At 43.3% G+C, this 26,494-nt stretch overlaps 1 protein-coding gene across 2 annotated transcripts in view; it reads left to right on the top strand.

Moving 5' to 3' along the window:
- LOC146855847 (src substrate cortactin-like) overlaps nt 1-26,494 on the top strand; it is a 175,966-nt gene that overhangs the window by 101,210 nt on the left and 48,262 nt on the right. For both annotated transcript variants that reach the window (XM_085653789.1, XM_085653790.1), the window contains exons 5-9: nt 205-315; nt 1,414-1,468; nt 16,051-16,161; nt 21,748-21,858; nt 24,971-25,081. In XM_085653789.1, coding sequence (XP_085509915.1) covers nt 205-315; nt 1,414-1,468; nt 16,051-16,161; nt 21,748-21,858; nt 24,971-25,081 — 499 coding nt within the window. The remainder of the gene's footprint in view (nt 1-204; nt 316-1,413; nt 1,469-16,050; nt 16,162-21,747; nt 21,859-24,970; nt 25,082-26,494) is intronic.

Below are 26,494 nucleotides of genomic sequence, written 5' to 3'. Positions count from 1 at the left end.
TGTGATTTGGCCAGAACATAACGACTCTCCAGGTAAGTAGTTTTAGCATTTCCCGTTCCTAAAACGCTAATTGTTTTGTGAATCTTTGTGAATGGCAGCTTTCTGCTAGTATGGACACCCTTGACTCGAAGGTCTGCGTTGACAGCTGTAAGATGAATAAGGTTGGAATGATAGTAACCCTCAACTGTTCCCTTTACTTCCTAGAGTGCCTTGGGCAATGACTACACCGCAAATGTGGAAAAGCACTCCTCACAGACAGACGCGGCCAAGGGCTTCGGGGGTAAATACGGTGTTCAGAAGGATCGAACAGACAAGGTGAGTATTAGAAGAAATGAGATCGGAAAAATAAATAAAAGTGAAAGTGTCATAATGAAGATAGGAAGTAAGGACAATTAAAAAAATGCAGTAGAGGAAGAATGTATAAAATGAATCAGTGAGAGAGTCAATTGAAACGTGGAAGAAAAAGATCAGTTAGTGAAGAAAAATATTAGAGACAAAATTTGTAAGTGGGGAGAATAAACGAGAGAGGAAAACGGATAAACAATATTTGAAAGTAGTTAAATGGTAAAGAGGGAAAGAATGAGAAGAAGGAATGATGGACGAGAGCAAGTGAACGAAGGTAGAATGGAAGAGAAATCCTGTAAAACGGAAGGAAGGATGGGAGAGAATGAACTATTTCCTTTGTGTCAGGAACCTTCAGATCACTTTGACAACCCCACGCACTTGCTCTCTACTAGTTCACCCTTTGGGTTTAAATTTGTATAGAGTGCTTAAAGCTCTCATTTAGAATAAGGTGATAATGGTACAAAGAGGAAATGACGTACGGGCAGCTGATTACCACCGCGGAAATAAATGATCACATCATATCAGGCATCCTTCCTGTGATTTTCAAAGATGTTACAGGCAGCTTTTTGTTGCTTTACCTTTAATTTGGAGGCTTAAGGGGAATGGGTGCTGGCCCATACTGCTTAAAACCCTGATCGACTCCCTTCTTTAAGACCTCAAACCAGCTGGATCCAGTAATTATGCGTTTTATAGTTTTGAAGTTAATTTTTCCATACTTTGTATGACGATCAAATTCAATTGGGCCAAAAAAACGTTTTAGCTCTAATATGGAGTTAAATGACTATCATTATGTTGCTAATCTTCAAGACTTAAGAAATGTATAATGGAGTGGTGAAAGCCTGAGAAAGATAAAACATACAAAAGAATGGTAAGTGGTAGAGAAGGAAGCGAGGGAAGCCTGTGTAAAGAATTCCAGGAGAATGACCAGCAAAAGCAAAATGCTGAAGATAGAGCGTGTGAGAGAAAATGAATCACAAATTGAGATTTGAGTAAGACTCGGATAGGTAAAAAAAGATTAATTGTGAGACAGAAAAACTTACGCTTGTGTTATTTTTTTTTTTCCCCCAGTCAGCTGTGGGGTTTGAATACAAAGGAGAAGTCGCGAAACATGCATCCCAGCAAGGTAGGTCTACTCCCATAATGCTCACGTGGCTTAAAAGTAGGCTTTGCCTACCCTTGTCACTCCTGAACGTGTGCCTCCCAGTCATAGAAATGTCCTGAAGACCACAGTAACCACAAGATGTGTTTTGCTTTCGTGCTTGGCTGATGCAAGAGTATTTACCTTCCTAGGTGAGGTAACATTGTCCACCCATCCAAACCATCTGCCTGGAGGCAATGCTCAGTACCTGTGTGAGCAATTAGGATCCCACTGCTGGTGGTGCTGATGATAATCTCGCTTTGTTCTAGAACTGCCATTGCCTCCCCTTACTAGTCATGGTACTCTACAGTCATTGTGAGTGTGATAAACCTTCCCATACATGCATAGTCACATTCACTTTTCCTCCCACTTACTGTCTCCGTTGTACATCCACTTTCACCATTTCTCTGTCAGTGGAGCATGGGTGATGATCGTTTGCCCTGACCGCCTCAGGGTTCTCTCCCATCTCCCCTTCTCACTCTCGAGTCCACCCTGCTCTTGGAAAAGAGACAGCTTCACCAGAACGGCCACTCCTCATGCCCCCCATGGTTCTTTCTCTTTTCAGTTTTACATCTCGACAGAACATTGGGACTGATTTAGAATTTGGCGGAGGGTTACTGCATTACAAACATGAAGTGGGTGCTGTTCGCCATCTTACAAGTGACATAGGAATGAATGCACCTGGAATAAGGCGGACTGGATATCCGTCACGTTTGTGATGGAGTAACCCATCCACCAAACTCTAAATCCGGCTTCTCTGCGTCAGCGACGCTGAGCATAAACTGTGGGCATCAGGATAATGGTGTCAACGTAGAACTGATTTCACTTCATTTCCTCTTGACTTGATGCATTTAAAACATCGAGTTGGATTGTAATTTGGCAGAGCCGATTTTACCAGCTAAATCCATTTGTCAGTAAAAGCAGCGTTTCTTCCAAGGTAGCCATGTTTATAGAATGTTAAGGCATGGTTTTCTTGTATACTCTACAATCCTAATTCTGATTTACTCCGTGACCCTCCAACACCCTGGGTGTCTATGCTAATTGCATTTTGGCACAGCTCCTTCTGACGTGTTACTTGGTTATGGGGCCTGCTACTTCAGGAAGTATCAAATCCACTGATGGAGGCCACTTTCAGTCTAGTGCCAGAGTGACTCGAGAATAACCCCCACCACCATGCTTCAATCACCTCTTCCTGTCCCCTTTCCTACTCTGTGAGGCCTTATTGCCCTCCACTGCTCACCACTGGGTTCACATCCTGTATACAACACACATTCATGCAGTCACATACATGAGTAAAGCTTCTGGTATCAGGTGCCTACGGTGATTTTGTTTTGTTCTTGGTGATTATGTCCTCGTGCGCCGTTCCATAATGGTATAGTATCAAGGTGTAAACCAGAGGGGCTGGGCTACTAGGTCCTCATTACAAGTGACCCAGATACTTCCAAACCCCTGTTTGTCCAGTGATTGGAATTACAAGTGATGTACATTTTATGGCCCCTGGTATTTACTGAGTGCAGGAAAACGTACAAGACCCGTTAAATGTTGGCAGGTCAAGTGTGCCAGAATTGAATGCGGGAGAAGTGCTCATTAGTGACTGGACATGAGGATTTTGTTGTGGTATGCGCCAAAACCTGTGTGTTCTTCGCTGTTATCTTCAAAAAGGTGCTCTTTATCGCAGCCGATAAGATGTGACCTCTGCGGGGTTGGATTTTTATAGAATGTGATAAATGTCATATCCACCATCAATCCTCTTGTAAAGAGGACCGAAGGATGACCAGAAAGGAGGACCTGGATATGGTCAAGGTTTGAAAACGCCTTCTTCTGATAAACCGGCCTATATGTTTCATCTGTTGGTGCATTTATTGCAATTTTCATATGTTCTTTCCATGCTCCCTCGTCATGGCTGGAAGAAACATAAATCAGAAACAGAATTCAGAATAGATCTTGGATATTTGTATAGAATCCTAACACTCATTTTAAAGTGCAGGTGCATGTACAGTCAAGAGTGCACCCTCACGAATCAATGTCTGAAATGAGAAGTGTGTTTGCAGTGCCTGTATAGTGGAACCACAAATAACCACACATTAATAAAGAATAATGGAAAACAAAAACATCATCAAGTTATAAAGCATTCCTTGTATGGAGACAACCGTCTCTGAGATTTTTAGCGTCAGGGGTGCCATGCAGTGCCTAGGGCGCGCAGTCCCCGGGTGGGCGCTCCCAGATGCGCAGTCCTTTCTACAGAAAGTGGAGGGATGGGGCCAGAATTCAGGACTGATTTGAAAAAGTATCTTCAGTTTTGACATAGGTCAGGCAAGGATTTATATCACCCATTTCCCCCCTTTATGTGTTGTAGCCCATTTCGACCCCCTAATGTCATACTTTCTGTGAGATCGTCATCAGGGATTTGAACGTTGTGGTGAGGTTAAATTGGAATGTTAATTTCCTACGTGGAAAAATATGTTCAGTTGCAATACATGCGTGCAATATGTGCATCAAATTATTTACCAGACACTCTGGCATTCTGGTGTAGTATCGGTTCTTTGTTATTACACTGGGGACCACATTAAAAAAGAAATATACATTTATTAGCTATATACTGCATTTGTCTTAAAGAAGTAATCATTATATGTAACGGGAAGAGTCTGCCTAGCCTGTTGGAATGCGTTTGTCGCTTGTCATCTGAGTCATGCAACCTTGTGAGCTGATGTTTCTACTTGTTTCTTTGTTACGGCTGTGGAGGGTTGGAAAGACTCTGTACACTTTTATCGTGTCGAACTATGCAGAATATTTGTTTTTGTTTTTGAGAGGGGTGACCTCTTTTTTTTAAAAGTTCTCCCATTAAGCGTTATGAATGTTTGAAATGATCTTCTTTGTTGGAACTATATTTGTGGTTTCTCAAATGTATCCAAGAGGGAGATTATGGGCACTAGGAGTAACTATATCAACATCCTTGATATTTGGGTACAAAATGGGGCCGGTCCTCTGATCCCCTCACACACACGAAGGAAGCAGGTCCAAATACACGCCTGCTCCATCACAGCCTCTATCCTCACAGTATTCAGAGTAATTACTTTTTTGGACAAATAAATATTCCGAATTCAATTTTTTGTCTCCAATTTATATTTCTTCTGGGCTAAGCCTAAAGTGTATGGAAAGAATTGATATAAAAAACAATCTAATTTCATTAACAGATGGAACATAAATGGTTGTTTATCTGAAGAACGCGTTTTCATACCATAAGCATACAGGGATTGTTCTTTCTTATAATAGTGTCCAATAATCAGATGCTAGCTGGCTCCCTCCTGTTGTCACTCTCTCTTGTCTATGGGGCTCGGCCCTTTTTTCTCTTCTTGATGTCTAGGATGGGTCTGGCTCATCCATCGAGTGAATTCCACTAGCCGCCTAGGTCACCCTCTTCTAGTGAATCGCTTTCATCATTAATCCTGAACTGCAGTAACCCATCTTTTAGATGAATATGTGGTCCAGGCCCCTTTGTAGGGTCTGTCTGTTGGCAGGGAATTTGCAATTCTCCCTACCTAATCCTGCCTTGCTAATAACTTCCGAAAATAAGGAACGCAGCATGTCCATTTGATAGTGTGTGTATGGGGTGGTTGAGACCTACTATCACAAGATTCACTGGCTCTGTTGAATGACCATTATTCACTTATTTAATAAAAATCACAAATATGACCTCTAAACTTCAGCTCAATCTGCTACATTACTTGATAAAACACTGGCGCCCTCAGCTTTAGACAGCCAGCTGGATGCTTCGTGAGATGGAGATGGAACCCCTCTTGTCATTCAGGCTAACTGTGGCAAATCCTGAAAATGCCGAAAGGAGCTTGTTATCCCATGTTTAATAATGCCGTACCTTAATCTTACATATGAAAACTACGCCTGAGGATGCAAACAATACTGATTGTTTATGATGGAAAGAGTAAGTAGGAATATTCTACTCTTCCAAGAAACTCCATACTCCCCACCCATACAGTTCCACTAAGTTCATCCTAACTCTGAGTAAGGTGCCAGTGCTAGAAATTATTCTAGACTCTGTTATTTGATGAGCCACAGTTGTGTGTGTAAAGAATATCAGCTGGCAGGCACTTTCATTCTGACTGCATTCTCCAATGGGGAACAGAGTAGGTGTAACTGCTAGCTACTCATGTCTATGGGCCTTGTTGTCCCTTTTTTTAATGTAACAGTTGTAAAGCGCTCTCATACCCTCACCGGGTCTTGTTTGCGCTATATAAAACTTTATAAATAAATAAACTGGGGGTTGGGGGAACCATTTATGGGCCTTCCTGAAGGTGATAAATAATGTTTGGCCATGATGTGGACAAAATGGCAGTTTTATAACTCAGGAGACTGTCTTCAAGTCTGATTTTGTGTTTGTGATGCGGTGAAGTTAAATCTACTGGAACTGGTTCATGGTAGATTCCTATTGGAAAACTAGGAAGAGACCCTTTTGGACCGACAAGCAGAGGCAGTACTGGGAGGCACAGGATCATTACATGCATTATTCTCTTACAATTAGCAAGTGGAAGTTTCTGACGATTGTGGTGACAAGATTTTTTGGTTTGCTAGGATCCTTCGGATTACATTTTCAATAATTTGAAGGCAGATTCGCTGATATTCTGTAAGGCTACCATAGTGGGCATTGGCATAGCATGGCTTTGCATTGATCAGCGTGCCAGCCAGTGCCATATGGACCTTAAAGAGTGGGATCTTCCTAAGCTGCCAAACTGGAAGAAATCTCTGAGGACAGCATTAACCCTGGCTTTCATGCTGATGTCACATGAGATAGATACATGATTGACACATTCTTGGAAAATGTTGGGAGGGACTGAGTTCAGCATGTCTTGTGTCCCAGAATGAAAACGTGAAAATGTTTTGGCGTCATTGCATTTTCATCTGCTCTTTCCTGTTCATCCCTCAAACTTCAAGGCATTATATACTGAGAATTCCCAATACTGGGAGCAGCTAACGTTACCATCTTCCCATTCTCGCCAGAAAATTGGTGGTTAGTACAGCTCTATACAACTATCAAAAACGATATTTTACTGTCCAATTCATCAAAAATCCCGAAATCCACCACCATAATGTCCCATGTGTGGCAGCCAAAGAGCCACCACAGCACAGGTTGTCCTCCTCGCACAGGTTGTTTCCCTCGCTTCCTTTTTTAGAGCAGGAACACGTTTAATGGTCTCTTTACAGAGGCGGCTGGTGAACTTTGGAAGTGGTGAGGCTTAACCCCATACACCCATACCCCATTTTGCACCACACAAGCGAGGCCATATCCCGTACTTTGGGGAAGTGGAGGGAATGAGGTGTTCCTTCCCGAGATTGGTTTAAACTGTTTAAATGGTGCTCTTTTCAGAACAATTTCCCTTTGACGTTTACCTTTTGAGAGGTGGGTAAATCAATAAATTAAAGAGGAGAACCGAGGCAAGAGTCTGGCTTGGCTCTAAGAGCCCACGCACGAGCCAGATCATGAATATTTTTGTTATGTAAAAGTCCTACAAACCTCATGTAAAAATTAGTTTCTTCAAAATTCAAAAAAGTGTTTGTTTTTTAACATGCGGAAGTGTTTCACATTAGTACCCCAGTTTATATTACTTCCTTGAGAGGCGCTTATTAAAAGTGATCTATAAAGCATAACTTAAAAGTATTCATAAACTCCCCCACCCAACGACAAGTCATTAGTGAACTAAGATGCAAGTCAGCTGTCATATACGTGGCTTAGATTCTTGTTGTAGTTCGAGCAACATTATAGGCTATGAAATCAAATACATTCGTGACTCACGTATTTGAAGGTGCTCTCATGAACCAATGCATGGCGTCTGTGACTGTACCTTGGCTCATGAGTGTTATCGCAGCAGGAGGCGTTATGCCCCATTCACTCCAGCAGCAGCAACACTTTAATGATTTGTCTGGGTTCTTCTTCATGTCGGTGAAGGCACATCCAACATTCCTGTTCTGCAAGCATGGACACGTGAAAGCTGCGCTTGCAATATTGATGTAGTGTACACAGGCGCAATCAAAAAATGTCACTTATAAAATTAATTTAGAGAACATGTGGAAAGCGAAGCGGCACAGCGGAGGACACCGAGTGTTACAATACAATAGTCGGACAGCTGCCTACCGCACCTCGCTAGAGCAGCGTTTATGGGTTAATTTGGCTGAATCTGGCATCCAGCAGTAGCCCCATTAGGGCAGAGGAGCGTTTCCTCCCTCTTACCAGGCAGCAAAGGTGGAAAATAAAGGAATAAAATTAATTACTATTCTATTTTTCACTGCTTCCAGCCCGAGCAGTGTTTGGGGGCGGGGCCACCGCTGCTGACTGGCAGTGGAGTGGTGCTCACTCCATCAGTTTACTCTGCGCAAGTCACTTTGGACGGCTGTCTTGCGACAGCCAGCCTGACAACCTCTCCAAGCTCGGTGGGGAGCAGCCACAGGCACTCAGTGCCTGCAGGAGCGTAGAGGCAGCCCGCCCCAGCCAATCATGGCGCTGCTTGGGCCTTTGATCCTAAAGGCATTGTGATTTATTACAATGCCGATCACTGCGTTGGGCTCTCCGTCCGCTCCATGCCCTCCACTGCTGAGGGTCACCAACTGCCACTGATGGCAATGCGGCAAAACTTTAGCAATGAGAGCTGATTTTATTTTCTATGCCTGATCTGACTACTCTGGTCTTGGCAGGGCAGGCTGTCGCATACAACACCGACTCTGTGCTGCTCACATCACAGCTAAGTCGTTCTGAGCAGTGCTGTCTCTAATAATAATGTGGAAAAGAAGCTTAATTCTGTGCTCGGCCTCACATGCGTTTTAGTTATCCGCAAAAACTTCACACTCACTTCCTGCTATAGTCCTCCCCTACTTCCCACTTGAGGCAGGGCCTGGCAAAAGTAGACAACCTGTGCAAAGACCTCTGGAATGAGTGACCTGAAGCTTAAGGCAGGGCTTCATCCTTCAGTGCCCTAGACTGCATTTATTAGCTGTGCCTCTGCCTGCTGAACTACACCACCGACTGGAACGCAGAAGACGGGATGTACGATGGTAAGCCCAATGTGATTATGTCCTTCTTGTACTGTCGGGCCGGTCGGGCCTAATGGCCTTCGTAGTGATTGTGCAACAAATGACATAGGACAGGTAATGACTATACTGCCAGCACGTGACTGCCCACACAGGCCACAACCATGCACTTTTATTACACTACGTGCAGAGCGCAAGACTCAACCAAAATGCATGTATGTGGGTGATGCACAATAAGACCACCATACATTTTTTGGCAAGGTGTTACAGTACATTCCTACCCAACCTTAATAAAGCATAACCACAACAATTCAACACAGTAACTTTTTACACAGATAACTCTTAACGTTACCACGCCCCAGGTCACAGTCATCTCTCAGTAACATAGACTCAATAGACCAGGAACTCCTTTAGGTGGGTGGAAGGCACGTAAATGATAACTTGGGTGGTCACTTGATCCTGAGTATCTTGGGGTACGGAGTTTGGTCGTGTCTCGTTCAGACCATGAGAGACCTTGGTCTGGATCATGGGCGAATGCAATGATGACGTCCACGCATCTGTCTCAGACAAAAAATCAGTGGATGAGTCAGCAGTTCCTGGAAGGGTTCCCTTGACCTTCTTGAAGAAAGAGATGTTGTGGTGTGGTCTTTATCACCTCTATGTGTGATGATTTGTGCCCTTGCGTCCTACCAGAATCCAAGCGTGTCATTCAAAGGGCTTCCGGAACTTGCTACCAGGATGCCGATCCTTAAAATAAACAGAGTCTCTAGGCTGGATGTCAGAAGGCTGAGACTTTTGCTTGTTGCCCTCCTGCTGAGAACCCTTGCATTGCCATTGGGGCTTGGAATCCAACTGGGTGGTGCAGAATGGTATAGTTGACCACGCACCCCGTGCTGGCATGCCCTGGGGCTTGGCCAGTGGTTGTGCGGCATCTTCCAATACTCCCATAGGATTCCATAAATCGCTCTCTCCATTGGTTGTTGCTCAGCATGAGCGATGCAGATCACCTTGTTCAAGGACTGCATGAACCACTCCACCTCCTCATTGGCTTGCGGCCAGAGAAGTGCTATCTTGCGTTGCTGGACGACCCACGACCAAAAGTAATCCGCACATTCCTGGCTCTGAAAAGGTGGTCCATTGTCTGTCTCCAATCTCTCATAAGACCATGGGTGGCAATCACCTTTTCAATCTTTGTAATGACTTCAGAGGGCATTTGTGACTGACTAGTTACATCTCTGGTTATTTCATGTAGTTACCAGAACTAAAGCATATTTTCCATCCGTTAGGTGGCCAAAATACAGACTGGCTCCCTCCCAGTGCTGCTGGGGACACTTTTTTGGTTAGCACTGGGGCAGGTACCTCTGGAGATCTGGCCACCTGCAACACTGGCATGACATCACCGCTGCCTCCATTTTATCTGTGCTGAGTAAATAGACTTTCACGCTGAGCCTGTTCTTGGTTTTGATTGCCCCTTGGTGGCTATAGTGGGCCAGCTGAATGGCTTGGTTGGTAAGGCGGGTGGGATTCACCAATAAGGTCCCTGAGCAAACACCCACTGGCGTCAGTCAAGAGCTCTTGGCAAATGTTGAAAGGAGATTCTAGGACCCTTTTTGCCTCTGGGGTCCTCTGTGACAGGTGTGCTTTCAGTATCTTCCCCTCACCGGACTGGACCGCAGCAATTGCCAGTTGTAGGCATTTGTCTTCTTTGGTGGCTTGCAGGAGAGTGGCAAGTGGCAAGGTTAGTGGCCTGGACTCTTGGCAACATACCAGACTACACTTCTGCCTCCTCAGCTTTCTTGGGGGTCACAGCTCGCGGATGGTGGTAGAGTTAGTCAGTTGGATTGGTGGTGCCTGGTTTGTACTCAATACGGCAGTCATACTCTTGTGACTGGAGCATCCACTTCTCAATGCGAGGTGGCGGTTTAGATGATGACCTGTGGAACAGAGGTACCAGGGGTTTGTGGTCCATCGTGGCTACAAACGGGTGCCCATATCAGTGAAAGTGTCTGCAGGCCCAGTGTATGCAATATTTTCCTCTCGCTTTGTGGGTATCGTTGTTTATGCTCACTGTAAGGGACCTCCTAGCATACTTGACTGGGGTTCAGGCTCCCTGTCGCTTTTTCTGGGTGAGAACAGCTCCGAGCCCTTCTGGGCTAGCATCCACTGCGAAGTTTGTCAGACTCTGTGACAGAGTGGTGTCGGCCGATAGGACTTCTTTGGTCCTACAAAAAGCATTTTCATGTTCTGTGCTCCAGGTCCATGTGGCGTTTGTCTTGCTGAGTTCGTGCAGGGAATGGGTGAGGCCCGTGAGGTCTGTGATGAACCTCCCACAATAATTTACCATACCTAGTAAGCTCCAAACTTCCGATATGTTGGTGGACGCTGGGGCTTCCTGTACATCTTGCCCCTTCTCTGGTTCGGGCGCTACCCCCTCTGCCGAGAAGGTGTATCCAAAAAAGCTGAATCACCATTTTAAGAACCCACATTTCCCCTGATGGAGAGTTAACCCTAAGTCTTTAATCATCTGGAGGATTCCGTGGAGGTATTCTTGGTGTTGTCTCATTGACTTGGCATATATCAGAATGTTATCACTGACATTTAGGACTCCTGGCAGGCCGCCAAACACTTTGTGGTTTGTGTTCTTAAAGACTTCAGTGGCACTGGATATACCAAATTTGAGGCGGCGATACTTTCACAGGCCAACGTGAGTGTCTGACCCTAGGTCTACTTTTGAGAACAACTTCGCTCTACTAAGTTCCCCAAGGATATTATCTGCTGTGAGGGGCAGATGGCATCCCTGTTTGATGGAGCCTTTGGAAAGTCGCATGCCCACACAGATGCAGAATTCCCTGGGCTGCTTCTGCGTCTTGGCTATTACGATCGATGAGACCCACGGGGTGTGCAAAGTCTCTTTTTCAATGATGCCAGCATGCTCTAGCTTCTCCAGCTCTTCCTCGACCTTCGGCCGGAGATGAAATGCAATGAGCCAGAGCCGCAGGGCTACCAGCTGAATGGACCGGTCGATGTGTAGCTTCACCTCTTTCCCTTTCAGACATCCGATGCCTTTGAATAGGTCAACAAATTCTTTGAGAGTGGTAGATAGCTCCTCCGCTTGTACTCCGAAGGTGAAGCATATCAGTTCTAGTGCCTCTGTTGTGTGTCCACTGACCAGCATATAATGTCCTCCATCAGCCACATAGATGGTGGTGTCAACACTTACTTCCTTGTAGGACACTAGCAACTTGAAACACCCATTAGGGGTATGGGTAGTGCTTGTTCATACGCGAAGATCCTTACTTTCGCTTTCTCCAGTTTTGGTGATCTGTGTCAGAGGACATGTGTTCAATGGATGCCCCTGTGTTGATGGTTGCAGTGACGTCATGGGGCCCCACTTTGAGTTGGCATTGAGGGAGTGGGCGGTGTGTTAATCGAGCCACTCTTACAGCAAAAACTGTGTGGACAGTGCACTCCTCCATATCGTCATGCATGTCCTCAGGTTTGTTGGGAGAGCTCATGATGGCTTGCATGGTTTCATTTTGGGACTTGTTCTTGGATGACTGGCAGACTGTTACAAATGAAAGAAAGCTTGGTAGTCCAGAGATGTGGTCCAAGATCTTAGCTTTATTCTTTGGTTAGGATCCACAACAAGTTCATGCTAGGCCTTGATCAGTGTCCAGCAATGCCCCACCAGGAGCAGCCTCCCTGCTGCTCAGCCCATCCACCAACTGATCTTTGCTTCCACTCAAACACACTCAACATTCCGATGACATCACACAGACTGAACAGCAAGGCAAAGACAGCAACAGAGAGGATGCATCATTAACTTCCTAGATCATAACACAGACCTTTGTGAAATGGTTATACTTGCCACAGGCTGTGCATCTCCTACCTTTGGCGGGACATTCATTCAGCTTGTGGGGCGGGCCTCCACAGTATCCACATCCTTTTTGCTTTTCCTGTGGATGTGCCTGAGCTGCCGGGCTGCGGTGCGGTTGGCCAGCATTGACGACATTGACTGGCTGCATCTTGCTGGGCCTATGAAGAGCTGCTTCTATATGGGCTTAGGTAGTACCTTTGACTGTCCTAGTGTCAAAATGCCCTGGAGCAATTGCAAAGATTCCTGGAAAACGGTCTCTCTCAATTTTGCTGATGAGCAGCCTTGTATTACTTATTCCCTTATATCTTCCTGTTCATCACAAAAGCCGCAGGTGTCTAGTGGTTCTTCCAGCTCCTGGCAGGCTTGTCGAAACACAAATCTTTCATAGTCCCTATTTGCCATCGGCTCAAAATGTGTGTTGAGTGCTCTGAGTAACTTTGCGTATGACTTGGGTGTGACCTCAACCAGGGTCTTGTATAGTTTGTGGATGTCCTTCCCGTCCAGGTGCAACAGAAGGGCTCTGCACCTCTCAACTGCGATGTCAGCACCCTCAAAATAGAACTGGAGATGTTCCACCCAGTCTTCTCATTTGGGTGTCCGAGCTGAAGGCACGCAGTTGAGAGTGAAGTGAACATCTCCAAGGCCGGAATCAAGACCATGTTGCTGTGGAGTTTTGCTGTTGTAAGGTAAACCTAAAAGTACGAGCACTGTCACCATGTGGGATGTGTGGTACAGCCACCTGTCCTAGGGAGGCAGTTTGTAACAACTGCGGTGTGGCGTTTAACTGGGCTGACCATACCCCAGAGGCAATAGAGGGAGCAGTGTTTGGTATCATGGTGTACAACTGGGCTGCTGGTGTCCTTTTTATTAAGGAGTGTGTCTTGCTGAAGCTTAGTGCTGGGCCACTCTCACTGACCTCTGTGGCCTTGGTGCTGCAGGGCCTGCATTAAGGCCTAAACTGGGGGCAATGTTGGGCTGGGCTTTCAAAACTGCTCCCGGTGGGGGAAATGAAGCCAGTGGTTCAGTGCTGCAGCGCTACTGGCTGGATGTCATACGGCTTTCGAATGGCACTCAGAACTTGCAGGGACTTAGAAACACCCACCTTGCTTGATGCTGTTTCATATATGCCGCGCACACGTGCTCCTTGCATGCCCTGTGCTCTGCAACTGGACCCTACTCACCTCGTGTGCAGCGCGGGTGACATCCACTGCACTCGGCGGGCTGGGATAAGGCCATAGGTTCAAGGGCTGGATGCGGGCCGCAATCTTGCTGGCAGCCAGATCGCATGCACTCAAGGCAGCAGACGGGCAGTTCCAATCGCTGCCGCACCTAGGAGGGAGAGCGGGGCATGGGATGAATCCCATCCTTGTCGCCAGTGTACTGACGGACTTGCAGAGCCTAAATGGCTTCCTAGTGAGTTTGCAGTAAACGACATGTGACAGTTAATGACTACCTCTGGTGTGTGACTGCCTACACTAGCTATGCCCATGTGCTTTTATTACACTGCGCATGGAGCACAGGACTCAACCAAAACCCCCACTTATGCAAGTGATACACAACAAGACCACCCACCATGTTTGACAAGGTGGTACAGTACATTTGTCACATGCACATTGGACATTCACGAAGCGAGCGTCTGGTTGCCTGACCGTGGCTAAATGAAACTCTAAAGCAGCTTTTCATTGTTCAATATATAGTTTTTGTACGCTCTGTTGGAGTTACACTTTAAAACTACAACGGTGGTTGCAAAGGGGGTGGGAGATGGTGGAGCCCCAGAGCCTAATTAAGAAACTACTGCTTGTCTCTTATTGACACCGCAGGCCATATATGATCATGCCCTGCTCTATCTTCAACACAGATCACACCTTTTACTCCTAACAGGGTCTACAATCTGCCCCAAGACACCTAATCCAAATGCCTCAGTTCAGGAGATATGAAGTTGAGGTGGGCATTTATCCTTGTACCCTCTGACATGTAGCATGAACACCCTGAAACAGTTTTTAGTTAGATCTGCTAGAATGCGAAAAGAATAATGGTGAAGAGCCATCTCTTTCCATGATGTGCTCACCAACATGCGACATCAATTATGAACTGCTTGGATACCCTCAAGCTCAAACAAATGAGCATCATGTAGGAAACTCAACTTCAACTATATCTGATCTGTAAAATTAACCTTGTATCTGCATTAGAGCATAAACCCAACTATCTGTCAATCACATAACTAAATGAGAACATAACAGAGCAACACACTTATCACAACTAGACAACGACAGCACACAGAAAACGCACAATGTAGTGCAGCCTGATATTTAACCATAGCTTGAGCTTCAGAGTATGACATCACAAATCCCAGCTCAAGTAACATCATAACAAGATCACCTCAATGTAGTATATGTTAACATATTAGAAAAACACACCATAAACATATACACAGAACCTCAAGACTATTACCTTACCTACCTATAACACATGCGTGACATAATATTGCCATAAAAAATACAGATATACCAATAGTAACCTTTTCAATTTTCAGTCTTCTCCTGTGAGCCAAAGTTCCTCAGAATTAGCTCCGACTTCCTCTTGCAGGTCGCTTTGGGTTGGATTAGAGTTTCACTTCTTTTTGTAGTAATGAGTGCTTCTTTGTCAGCTTACATCTCTTTTTCAGACTGTACTTATTCTCTCAAGGCTGCCAAAACACAGAGCCATTCTCTTTAAATCTCCTTGGATGATTCTTTCCAGTGTTTTTATTTTTATTTTTTATTTTTATAAATTTTTATTGAAACAACAAATAATCTGCATATACAGTTTTACATTCAAGGTGTTATGCACATAGTCATTCGGTATACAGTTTCCACAGGGACAGCATCATTTATATGACCGCGGTAATGTTATATGTCATCGTCTGAGTCATGATCCAACCCCGGAGGTGTACAGATGCTCCCCCTATATACGTTCCATTTGCCCCACACCCTTCTCCATTTCTTTGGGCATTTCCTGTGAATGAATGTGGCCTTCTCTGCTACCATGGCTACATCCATATCTCGATTCTTTCCAGTGTTGGTCAGTTGCTGTGCTACTGATCTCCACTTTATTGCCGGGCCTCTCTATACTTGGTCATACAAAGTTCCTGTTGGTTTCTACAGCCTTATGCTGCACCTCTGAGACACTGGGGAGCATAACATTCAATCTTTTCCTGCATTACCAAATTTCCTCCAATCTTAGTCAAGCACACCCTGCATTCCGATGAACCGCAAGCTACCCAGGTATTGCAGAGTCCTTTTTTTTTGTTTGTTTTTTCATATCTGGCACCTGTGGAAGCCTGGACAGCATGTGCATGAATTGCAACCTGTACTCACTGCTAACACATAATCTGCATCCTTATTTACTGCAATTAGCCAAGATATTCCTTTCACTTATACATCGCCCTTTTTTTGGTTCTGACTCACTCCCCATTGTGCGCTTCCAGGCACGCCTGCGACCCTTCCGGGCTTTCTTCACTGATTTCTCCCCATGCTCATTCTCTTCCCATAGTCCTGTGTGCCCGCACTTAGCTTGGCTACCAGCATGCTCTCAGGCCCCTCTGTGTCTTCGGCCATGCCTAGTGTGCTCAAAATCGTCCATCAGTTCTGACATCCTTGGAATCTATTTCTTTCAGATTATTCCAAAGGCTTTGGTGGACGATATGGGGTGGAGAAGGACAAGGTGGACAAGGCGGCCGTCGGCTTCGATTACAAGGGTGTGACAGAGAAACACGAGTCACAGAAAGGTGAGACATGAGCGCTAGCAATGACTGTGGGCTTCAAGGTATTGTAAAAGACAGATAATCACATGGACTCTGCCTGCTTTTCATGCGCCCCGAATCGACTTACCTGAAAAAATAGACTCAGAACATGGTGGCTGCTCTAAGTAGGGCTTGTGTTCCACTGACAATACAAAAGCTTACCAGAGGAATTGCATCATAGAAAAGCTCTCATCTTGTGAGTGCAAACAAAAATATATCATTCTTAAGTAAACCTGCAGTAATTGGTTCTGTTTGCTTTTTACTCATCACTTACCCACACAAAGTGTCCTGCCTAGGTCATTCATGTTATTTATTTTTATAAGAAATGTTTACATTGTGTATACCAATCAAAACAAATGTATTTGAATTCACAAATGAATCATAAAATTATTACATCAATAAAAATTATTAAAAGCAGTATAAAAATTGAGGCAGTTAAAAAAGAACTACAGTACATTAGATACAAGTGTAAATACAATCATCGGAAGCATAGTCAGTTGCATTTCCAGGTTACACTATAGCAGCTGCCTGTGACTGAAAACGGCCCATAGAAATTGTGTACACATTAAAGTACTTATATGCCCCCCTAAAATATATAGGATCAATATTATAGACCTCCTGGAGGTATTTGGTAGAAACTAGGGCCTTCCCCTTTTGCTGGCTTGTTGCAGCCAAATTTGAAAGTGCGGGTCCGGTGGCCTTTAGCCGCATCTACCTTTTCCTCTCCTTTTGGTGGCTCTGAATTGGACAACAGTGCTTACATGGCTAAACGCAATCAAAGGACTGGTATTTCTTGCATATATGCAATCAATGGCCCAGTAGTAACAACCCAAAGACATTTGTTACCATTGCCAATGATCCCTCAGATGCTTGCTACATCGCCTTCGTGTTTTGGGACATATTTGCTCAGAAACCACTTCCCTTTTCGTTCTTGCTATTTCGAGGCTGCCACTTCTCAGTCTTGCTGCTGTCCTGGTAGCTTGTATTGTTATGTAAGAACTGTGATCTTGTGAATGGAGACGGACAGAGCTGAATGACCAATGGGATGACATTGCTCCGGCTCTATAAACGTTCACTTATACTGAGGCAAGAGTAGTGTCTATTTGGGGCCCTAAATAGGTTCCATTTTGCAAGGAAGCATTTGACTTGAACAAGGGGTGGATCTTTGAAAGTCCTTGAAATTACAGAGACTTTTCAATACCACCCCTCTTAATGTCCATCATTGCAGAGTGTGCTCCACAGGCTGGTGATGCCCTTTGTATGCTTAACCGCTAAGCAGGCTCCAAAGATCCAGAAGACTCTTCTGACTGTGAAGCATGAGGTCCCTTTGGTAGGAGTCTCCTTCCAATCCATCTGTGCAGAGCAGGTTCCACCGATAAAGATGTAAGTGCAGAGGGAAGCCCATGGGTACCTGTGATCCCTGGGTAGCTCTCCTTCCTATGCAAAGTGTGGTTAAGCAGATTAAGGGGTGTCCTTACAGCTCACCTGTGGAGCAGTGACATGGTCTTCAAAACGTTGTTCAGGAATATAGTCCAGAGATAATAATGGCCTTCCTGTCTGTCACCGCAGAGCAGTCAAGGAGCCAACCTGCTTGGTGGGGATGGACTTGCTAAAACTGAATTTTCCAACATGGTGGATGCGCCCTCTGAAAACTGAATGCCCTATGGGCAGCGTTGATTTTGAGGCCACCTCTCTATTTAGCTTAACAGAATGAAACCCCTAAAAAGGGAGTTGTTTCTGTGAAACACAAATGCAATCTCCCTGACGGGCCTGGGGTATTTTATTTGTTTGTCACAGACCTTTCTTTGTTTTCCTGTCCCATACCACAAACCCTCCCAAATAAGTGGCAGAACATCTACCCTACATAGGGTGAGACTAAGGTCACTGTGACCTGACAGCCATGTGGTGAATGGGCCACTGGGCCAATGCTTTCCAACTACAGAGTCTACTTAGGCTTCATCATTGAAAGTATTGGTGTTCTCCCACTTCTAACTCAGACGGGGAATTATGAAATTGTCGGAGTTCATGATGGGGTTCCCACTCTGCTAAATGCTAACTGAAGCCATGGTCCACAGAGCAACTTTCCAAACCCCTCTTGGGTTCTGCACTATTATGCACTGTCCACTGCAACTTATGCAGTTATTATGATAACTTCCAAACCAGAGTAATTTCAGAATGGGCATTGACAAGACTACCAGGCTCCTTTACAGGCTGCCGGTTGGCACACCAGCCTGGTTGGTAATGGACCACCTGCTGCAGATCGGAACTTACAAATTCTCCCTACTTCCACGGATAGAGTATTTCCACAGTCACACGCACATACACTCACCATACGCTAGGGCCCATCACACTAACATTTATTCTATCACTCTATCCACACTGAATATATGAGAGAATCCTCCTAAATCAATCCATCTAATCTGAGGTCAATGCAACCTAATTGATTTGTCTCGAGTCATGATTTAAACCATAAGAACACGTTTTAAATCTCAATAAATTGACAAAGAAATAACCACCCGATACTGTGATTCAAGCAAGAAATTACTTTATCTAAATTAATGCAAATGAAAAGTCATTCAATAGCAAAATCATCATTCTCATAGTTACCTATTCTAGCTAAATGTCGTAATAGGTCAGGACAGGTCTCTCAGTAAAGTCTCCCGAGTCGCCGTCCTCTCAATCGGCATCGATCCTCACGAGCATATGTTCGGGAAGAAGTGGCCTTAGACCCTCTCTAGTCTAGTTATATTTATACTAAAACTTACACATTAAAAGTTACAAACCAGCTCCAAGCGTCCGTTGAGCAGAGCGAGCAGGAAAGGATGTTGACTCGCAACATTTAGAAAAATCTCCGCTCTCGAATATCTCAAAAATAAAAACACGGAAGAAGGAAGCACAAACTAAACCTGTAACATTCATGGATGCTCTTCTCCGGAATTATAGTGAAGCCACTGCGAGTTTATCAGAATGTTCATTGTGGCAAATGTTCTCTTCCAAGGATAGCTGGCGATGAGCCCAGAGCTGCTGTCCTTTCGGAAACTTTTAACACAGACAGAGGCCGAGGTCAGGTTTTCAACCATATTCAGCGAGGCCTCTCTTCGTATTTCATCTACTCAAATGCAGGCTGTAAATGTCGGCCATCTTTCAATAGGCCAAAATGGACAATCTTAATTAAAAGAAACCCAAACAACGTTACTACATCGTAATGATTATACAGTGTTAATTCCCACTAATACCCTTATGTGTATGTACTTATCTAGCCATCTGCGACATAAAGAAGCATTAAGGCATATTATTTATAGCGCAAACACATAACAAATAGCACTTTAGCCACACGTATTTAATTAATTTGCTCACCAACTTAGTTCACTTATTAATTAAACCATGCAAATGCATCCCCACGTGTCATTCTTTCATTAGTAAGGTTGATTAGTCAGAACACTCAACTCGACAAAATTAATATCTAGTGATTATTCCTTAGTAATTTTAATTATGACATATAGAAATATAAGCTGATGTTCGGGTTTAAACAGAAAACCCTGCTCCAGCACACCCACCTTATCTAGAGATCCCCACCCGCCTGTAGGGGATCACTGTACTGAAAGTGCACCTGCCGGTACAGTAGATGCACATTTGGCACAGCTAAATACCAAGCGAGTTGCCATATTGAAGCAGCCTGTTTAGTATTCTTCTTTGTATGTCCGTAACAAAACCCAAACTCAGGGGCTTGTTGGGAGTTTGTTGCTTAGACAGATAAAATTATTATCCATAATGTGCAGGAAGTTTTCTCTTTATATGTTAGGAATGTATTTCTATTTTCCTGCCCGGGTCCACTATGCCTTGCATGGCCGTCACTGGCAGAAAAAGGAGTTTAGGAAGTTCGCCCTAAATAGGGTAGTGCATCCACCAATTTGACCCAGCTGCCACGTAGTGGATCGGCTGCAGGGTCTAGGGTTTCTGATGGTTCTGCCATCAGAAACGTCGTGGTTCACACAAATCTAGGTGGATAACCTCGTTATTGGCGAGCGGATAGTCTGGGTATTTGTGGTGGCTCTTCTTCAACAAACCCTAAACAACCCCCTAAATGGCAACATGCAAAATCTATTTTGAGATTTGCACGTGTGAAGTCCACTTTGCACACTGTGATCCTTTTTATCCTTTTTAAGACATGCCATATCTATAATGTTACTTTTCTTAGCGATTAGCAGTCGTGGGGAAAAAGATGTCCAGAGAATTTACGTAACTGAAGCACCAGAGTATAGGGGGTCTGTAATCTACAGACAGTCACTCGCATTTTCTGATTCATTCACCCACCTTCCTTCATGCAAATGTACAAGGGTTGTAATAACACATAATGCTTGGACTGTCTGCCAGTCAGGTTCAGTGCGTTGCATTTTGGTGACTCAGAGACTGAAACCAACGTCCTGCCAGTGTCCCCCTCAGTTCTGCACAATTGGGATGTCTTTAATTCAAAACTGTGAGGGTATTGTGAACCAGTGAGAAAGCAGAACGGTGTCTGCTCTTCTCTGTTTGCTAGAGTGCCATTGTATCTTCAGTTCTCACACCGGAGGAGGTATGAGGTATATTTAGGATCAGTGTCATAAGGCTTGGTTCTGTACTTTCAATTTTCGCTCTTGCAGGCATTTCAGGGCAAGCACCTGCAGGTACTTCTCCTCACAATCTTTTCTAAATATGTGTGCGGTTTAGTAAGCACTACACAGTCGCACAACTAGTTTATAATATTGGTGCACACAAAATTGTTACATTTTTACCCTTTCTCTGTATGTCTCCCCACTCTCTAGTCCCTCATTTTTGTTTGTAGCGCTGCTGTTCATAGTTCCTAAACTCCCATTGGTTTTTCATTACATCACTAATATTGTGCAGTTGAAAAATATTGTTGTATACCCGCACTGGATAATAAAGTACAATGCAAAGTCCAATTTATCACACATTCTTGCATCAGCTGTCTGCAACTTCCCAGCTTGTATAAGTCTGCATCTTACCCATCTCTTCTTCCTCTCTACGCTGCTACCGTATTTTATTTGCCATTTCCTTGCCCAGCTATGGCTCTGACATACACCCTTTCTTTTTAATCCGAATGACATATCCCTTTTACATTCATTTCAGTTGGTAGCCTCAGCCAATATTCAATTCCTTTTTTAAACAATTTCTACCAGTGTGGCCGCTGGGGCTACTCACACTTAAAAAAAAAATCAGAATTGTAGATTTTGTTGGTTTCGTAAGAAATTATGCTTGGTTTGTCAAAAATAATTATCTTAAATCTCCTTATTTTAAAATAATTTGCTTGTCTATCTACCAGTGTGCTTTTTTGATCATACAGTAAAAAAAAATGCCATTTTATCTGGAGTATATTAAAGCACACACAAAATGAAATCCTATAATTTCAACACATTTTCAGACATGATTGCTTTCTGCATGGGTATTAAAGACTGCTCCCATTTTTTTCAATGTTCGGCCTACTGAGCATTTTCTTCCTTATCTGAATTATAGTTTATCATTGATATTAGATTCATATTCTTTTTCTTTTCAATATTTGTTTTTTCATGGCAGATTATGCAGTTGGCTTTGGAGGGAAATACGGTGTTCAGAAGGACCGTCAAGATAAAGCCGCCCTTGGCTGGGATCACCAGGAAGCAGTGAAGCCTCACGAATCACAGACAGGTATGTCGCACCCCATATAGTCAGAGGTTAGTGCATCCCAGACCATCCATTCCTAAGTGGGTATATGACACATCAGCCAAACACAGGTGGGCGTGTTCCACACCATCGAATCACATATGTGTATGATCGAGAATGTCCATTCACAAATAGTCTGTTACCATCCAATAGCCACTGGTTTTTTCCAATGAGTTCTTTTCTCTCAAGAGATGTGCATGAGAGCAGTATATCTTCCATACACTCGATCCTTTCGTGAATTTGAAAACGGGCCCAGAATGCAAGCCTCATGTGGGGTGTCCGACAGGTTTCTGGTGCCTTTCAGAAGAAGACCTAAGAACTAAGAATAAGAATAACTTAGCTGTAGAAAGTTCAGCAGTACTTTAGTTAAGGAACAGTAGTCCACGCGTCCTCCTGTAAGGAAAGGCATCTTCTCCATCCTAAGTCCTCTAAATAACATTGATAATTCTGCACACCATACAAGGTCCCTTGTCCTAGACTTGAGTTCTTCTTGACCTACAATAAATACGTCATCTGCCCACTATTCTAGACATCTCTAATTCACTAGTTTGTTTTGAACTTTTTCAACCTTTTAAAATGGGTTTCTCTGTTTTTATCCATGTTGTGTTCTATAAACATAGATCTTGCTTATCCTCCATAACCTTTTGGCTCTGGGCACCCAAAAGATTCTATTCGCTTCAGGGTGGCCTAAAATATCCAATAACCTAATAGCCTAAACCAACAAAAAATAGCCTTTCGAGCCTCAAAAAAAGTCTCAGTAAATCTACCTGGAACAAGCAGTGGTCATGGTCTCAGACAACTCAGCTCAAAACATAAACGCAGTGTTGGAGATGCTCAAAATAATTTTGTCCCACTACTAAGACCTAGAAGCACACTCCTCTTCCCAATTAAAACTGATGAAACTCAGTGCTTGGTACATCTCAATTTACAAAATGTGCAATGGGAAATCTAAAAAAGAAAAATAGAAAGTTCCAATCGCCCACTAAGCCTAATTTCCAAACACAACATTACTCAACGAAAAACTAACTTGTGCCTCACCATAAAAACACAAGCTAGTGATGAAAAAGGCTTTGACAAAGGCAAAAGGTTTGACGCTTGCACTCGAGTGTTGACAAAAGCGATTCAAAATGGCTATTGCTGTGCACAACATTTGAAAAAAAGATTGATTTATGCATACAGTATATGGATATGCTTGTTAATTAAGGGCTAGATGTACGAAGCAGTTTAATGGTCATAAAGTGTGTGATTCGCTAAATCACGGGGTTTACGACCACTAAATGGCTTTTAGAAATGAACTAAACTCATTTTGCAATTCATTAAATAGTTACCTAATCGCAAAATGGGTTTAGAATTGCATTACGAATCATAATTTAGAAGGGCCGTCCATTTCAAATTCCAATTTCACAGTTCTTTGTAGGGGACCTTTTACCCCTTTGTGAATGAAAAAAAAAGTTTGCATGGGAGTGGGCAATGTCCCGGGGGCACCTGCCAACTCTTTAACAAATGTTTTTAGGAAAGCTCTATTTTTCTTAAATGCAGCCACATTTCTTTTAAGGAAAACAGGCTGCATTTTAAAAAACACATTTCTTTTTATTTATAAGAAGTCCCAAACATGGTGGTCTGCAAACCCCAGCAGACCACCATCCCTGTGATGGCATCCAATTAGGGTAAGTGGCAATTCATGAGTGACCTCATATGAGTACTTGGGTAAGTTCACAAAAAGGTATCTCATTTGCAAAACGTCAGTGCACAATTTACAAATGCTTTTTACAAATGAAATATTAATACATCTGGCCCTAAATGTGTGATGTCATAGTACTCTTTTTAGATGTTAAATAGTCCCTCATGTACTCCAATGGAGGAGGAAGAATGCCCCACAAACGGCCAATTGAAAGAAGGTGAGACTAAAATATTCTGGTGGACTACTCTAGGATTGACAATGTCTTTAGCTAATAGCTGAGGGTTCCTGAGCCAAAGTAAACAATGCCTGAAAGAGGCCGAACCAATGTCCCTCACAATTTGTATTGAAAATATTATGTGCCAAAACATGTTAAACCTACGAAGGGACTTTAGTTATGGATGGCCTGTTGCTAAGTGATCAGCCCGCGTCCAGAGTTACTAAGACTCCCCTTACCAAAGACATTTGATATCTACATTGCAGCACTAGCCCTCACAATGCTGACCGACACCCTCCCCATCACAGATAAAAGTCATGAGAGGTTAGTCAAAATCTAACTCTGGTTAAAGATTAACAGCAAACATTCAACATAGCAGTCAAAAGCAGAAGAAAAATCAATGATGGAAAAAAAGGATTTCAAGGCTTGCGCGCACACACACACACACACAGTTTATTGCCATAGCTATAGAGATTTTCATAGATTACTGCTACTAATTTTAGGCGAACAATTTATGAAAAAAAATCAAAGATTAAAAGATAAATCATTTAGTAAATGATCAAATCTTTACTATTATTAGATGAGCGTGTTAAAAAGGGTTTCATGTACTAATAATCAGCATTTACGACCGGTGATAAAACCACCCATTAAAGTAAGAAAATATACCACTGAATGTTAAAATCCAGTCTTTCTGGTTACTCGTTGTGGCAAGATTACAGCCGATGATAAATGCTTGAATCCATGTAGTTTTCTTTATTGATCAGAAAGGCACCTGAAAAGGCTTGGCATTTACCACCCAAAATAGGATGAGCTGGTCTTAAGTCATAAAAACCCAGAATTAGATGCCAAAATTTAAAGCATGGGATAGGAGCTGTCACTAGGTACCCTGGTAAGGACAGAGAAGTAGTTTGTGCAGCAGAAGCTCGAAGCCTACCTCAGAAAATGTAACTGTATTATGAGACACTATTGTTTACCGCTGATAATAAATTTTTACACTCTTCACCAATGAATAAACTGATTGATGGGGAAAGTCAACATAAATTCCCTAAATCTGTTGTCCTGCCTTTTAAACTCAACACTCATCCATCCTGACTCTTCCCCTCCTTAACTCTCTCACTTGCTACTTTCTGGCCTCTCTTCTTGAAGCTCCCTCTATGTGATTAGACAGTGTTCCTTTTCAAACCTCTTATTTCTCTTTACAGATCATGCTGTTGGATTTGGTGGGAAGTTTGGAGTTCAGAAGGACCGTCAGGATAAATCGGCGCTCAGCTGGGACCACAAGGAAGAAGTGAAGCCTCACGAATCACAGACGGGTAATTACTGCGCCGTCCAATCACAGTCAAAATCAGGGAACTCCAACCTTTTCTGTTATATTAGCTACTTATGTTCAATGAAAATCACAACGAGCTACTAATATTATGAGTGTTGTAACAGTGCCCTTGCAATATCACTGACTAGCTAAATATTTGCATGTGTGTTATTTATGTCCATGCAAGTATGACATGTTTCCGAACATTTGTTAGGGCCATATCGTATAAAAATCTTTACGGTTGAATAACTGCTCTTATAGACCATACAGATTTGTTAGGGAAAACCAGAGGCCATTTAGATTTCTCAACCTCACCATCCGCAATTCTATCGCTGCTATAACAACCTCAACAGATCCACCATCACACCTGCATAATGGGTTGCAGCCCCAGTATTATCAGTGCATTTGTAAGTGATCATCTTCGGCCTCATGAAAGGTGTCATCGCCCACCATAATGACACACTCTCCACTTACCTTTTCAGGCTCACAATTGACTCATACTAACACAACATGGGCTAATAACAGTCAGGCACCACTGTATAACCAAGCTTTTGGTGACATGACTGAACACAATGCCTTCTTGATCAAAAAGTCCTGATCATCCTAATAAATAATGATCTTTCAAATATATGTAGGAATGGCAAATGAAGAAAATACTATAGGACGACAGCTAGTTCAGCAGAGTATTAGATTAAACAGATTTTAGAACAGAACCAGAGGCAGGGTTTATGGTTACAGATCCTAGTGGATGTCATAGAAGACCGTATAAGCTGAGCTAAGCACAATTAAGGACTCTGCTCCAGAACAATTTCAGGGTGATGTATAATTTTCAAATTTTTTAGAAGAAACCCTGAATTTGTTGTTACACACAATAGATGCATTATGAAATCGATTTCTTTTGTGAACTAAAGCATTATAAATCACAACACCCTGGGGGTTAACCGGGGAATTTATAAAAAGTCGATCATATGACACAGATTCCTCAAATTATCTATTTTTTACAATACAATTTGCACGCATTTTCCAGAATCCTTTTCTAAAATGTTTCTTCTAACCTGCTGTTCTTGGATGTTATTCCTAAAACGCCTCTTAAAAGACAATTCTTGGAGCATCAGCAATCTGTAAAGAAATGCATAGATAAAATTGTAATGAAAAATTACACCGGATATTATGAGGAAGCAGATTGAAACGCGCACACACACACACACACACACACACACACACACACACACACACACTCTCCCCCTATCTCCCCTTCCCTCCTTGCCTCCCTCCCTCCCTCTTTCTCTCTCGCCCTCCAAAACTAAAGTTAGCGGGAGTTAAGAATGACAGTGGTAACACCAAAAGCTCAAAAGATATCAAATTTACAAGGTAAGGTGCTACCTAAACCATAGCCTGGGAGTCCTCATTTTTAACA

This window comes from Triturus cristatus, chromosome 4_1, assembly GCF_964204655.1.
Source record: "Triturus cristatus chromosome 4_1, aTriCri1.1, whole genome shotgun sequence".
NCBI lineage: Eukaryota > Metazoa > Chordata > Amphibia > Caudata > Salamandridae > Triturus > Triturus cristatus.
This window is presented reverse-complemented; position numbering and strand designations above follow the sequence as displayed.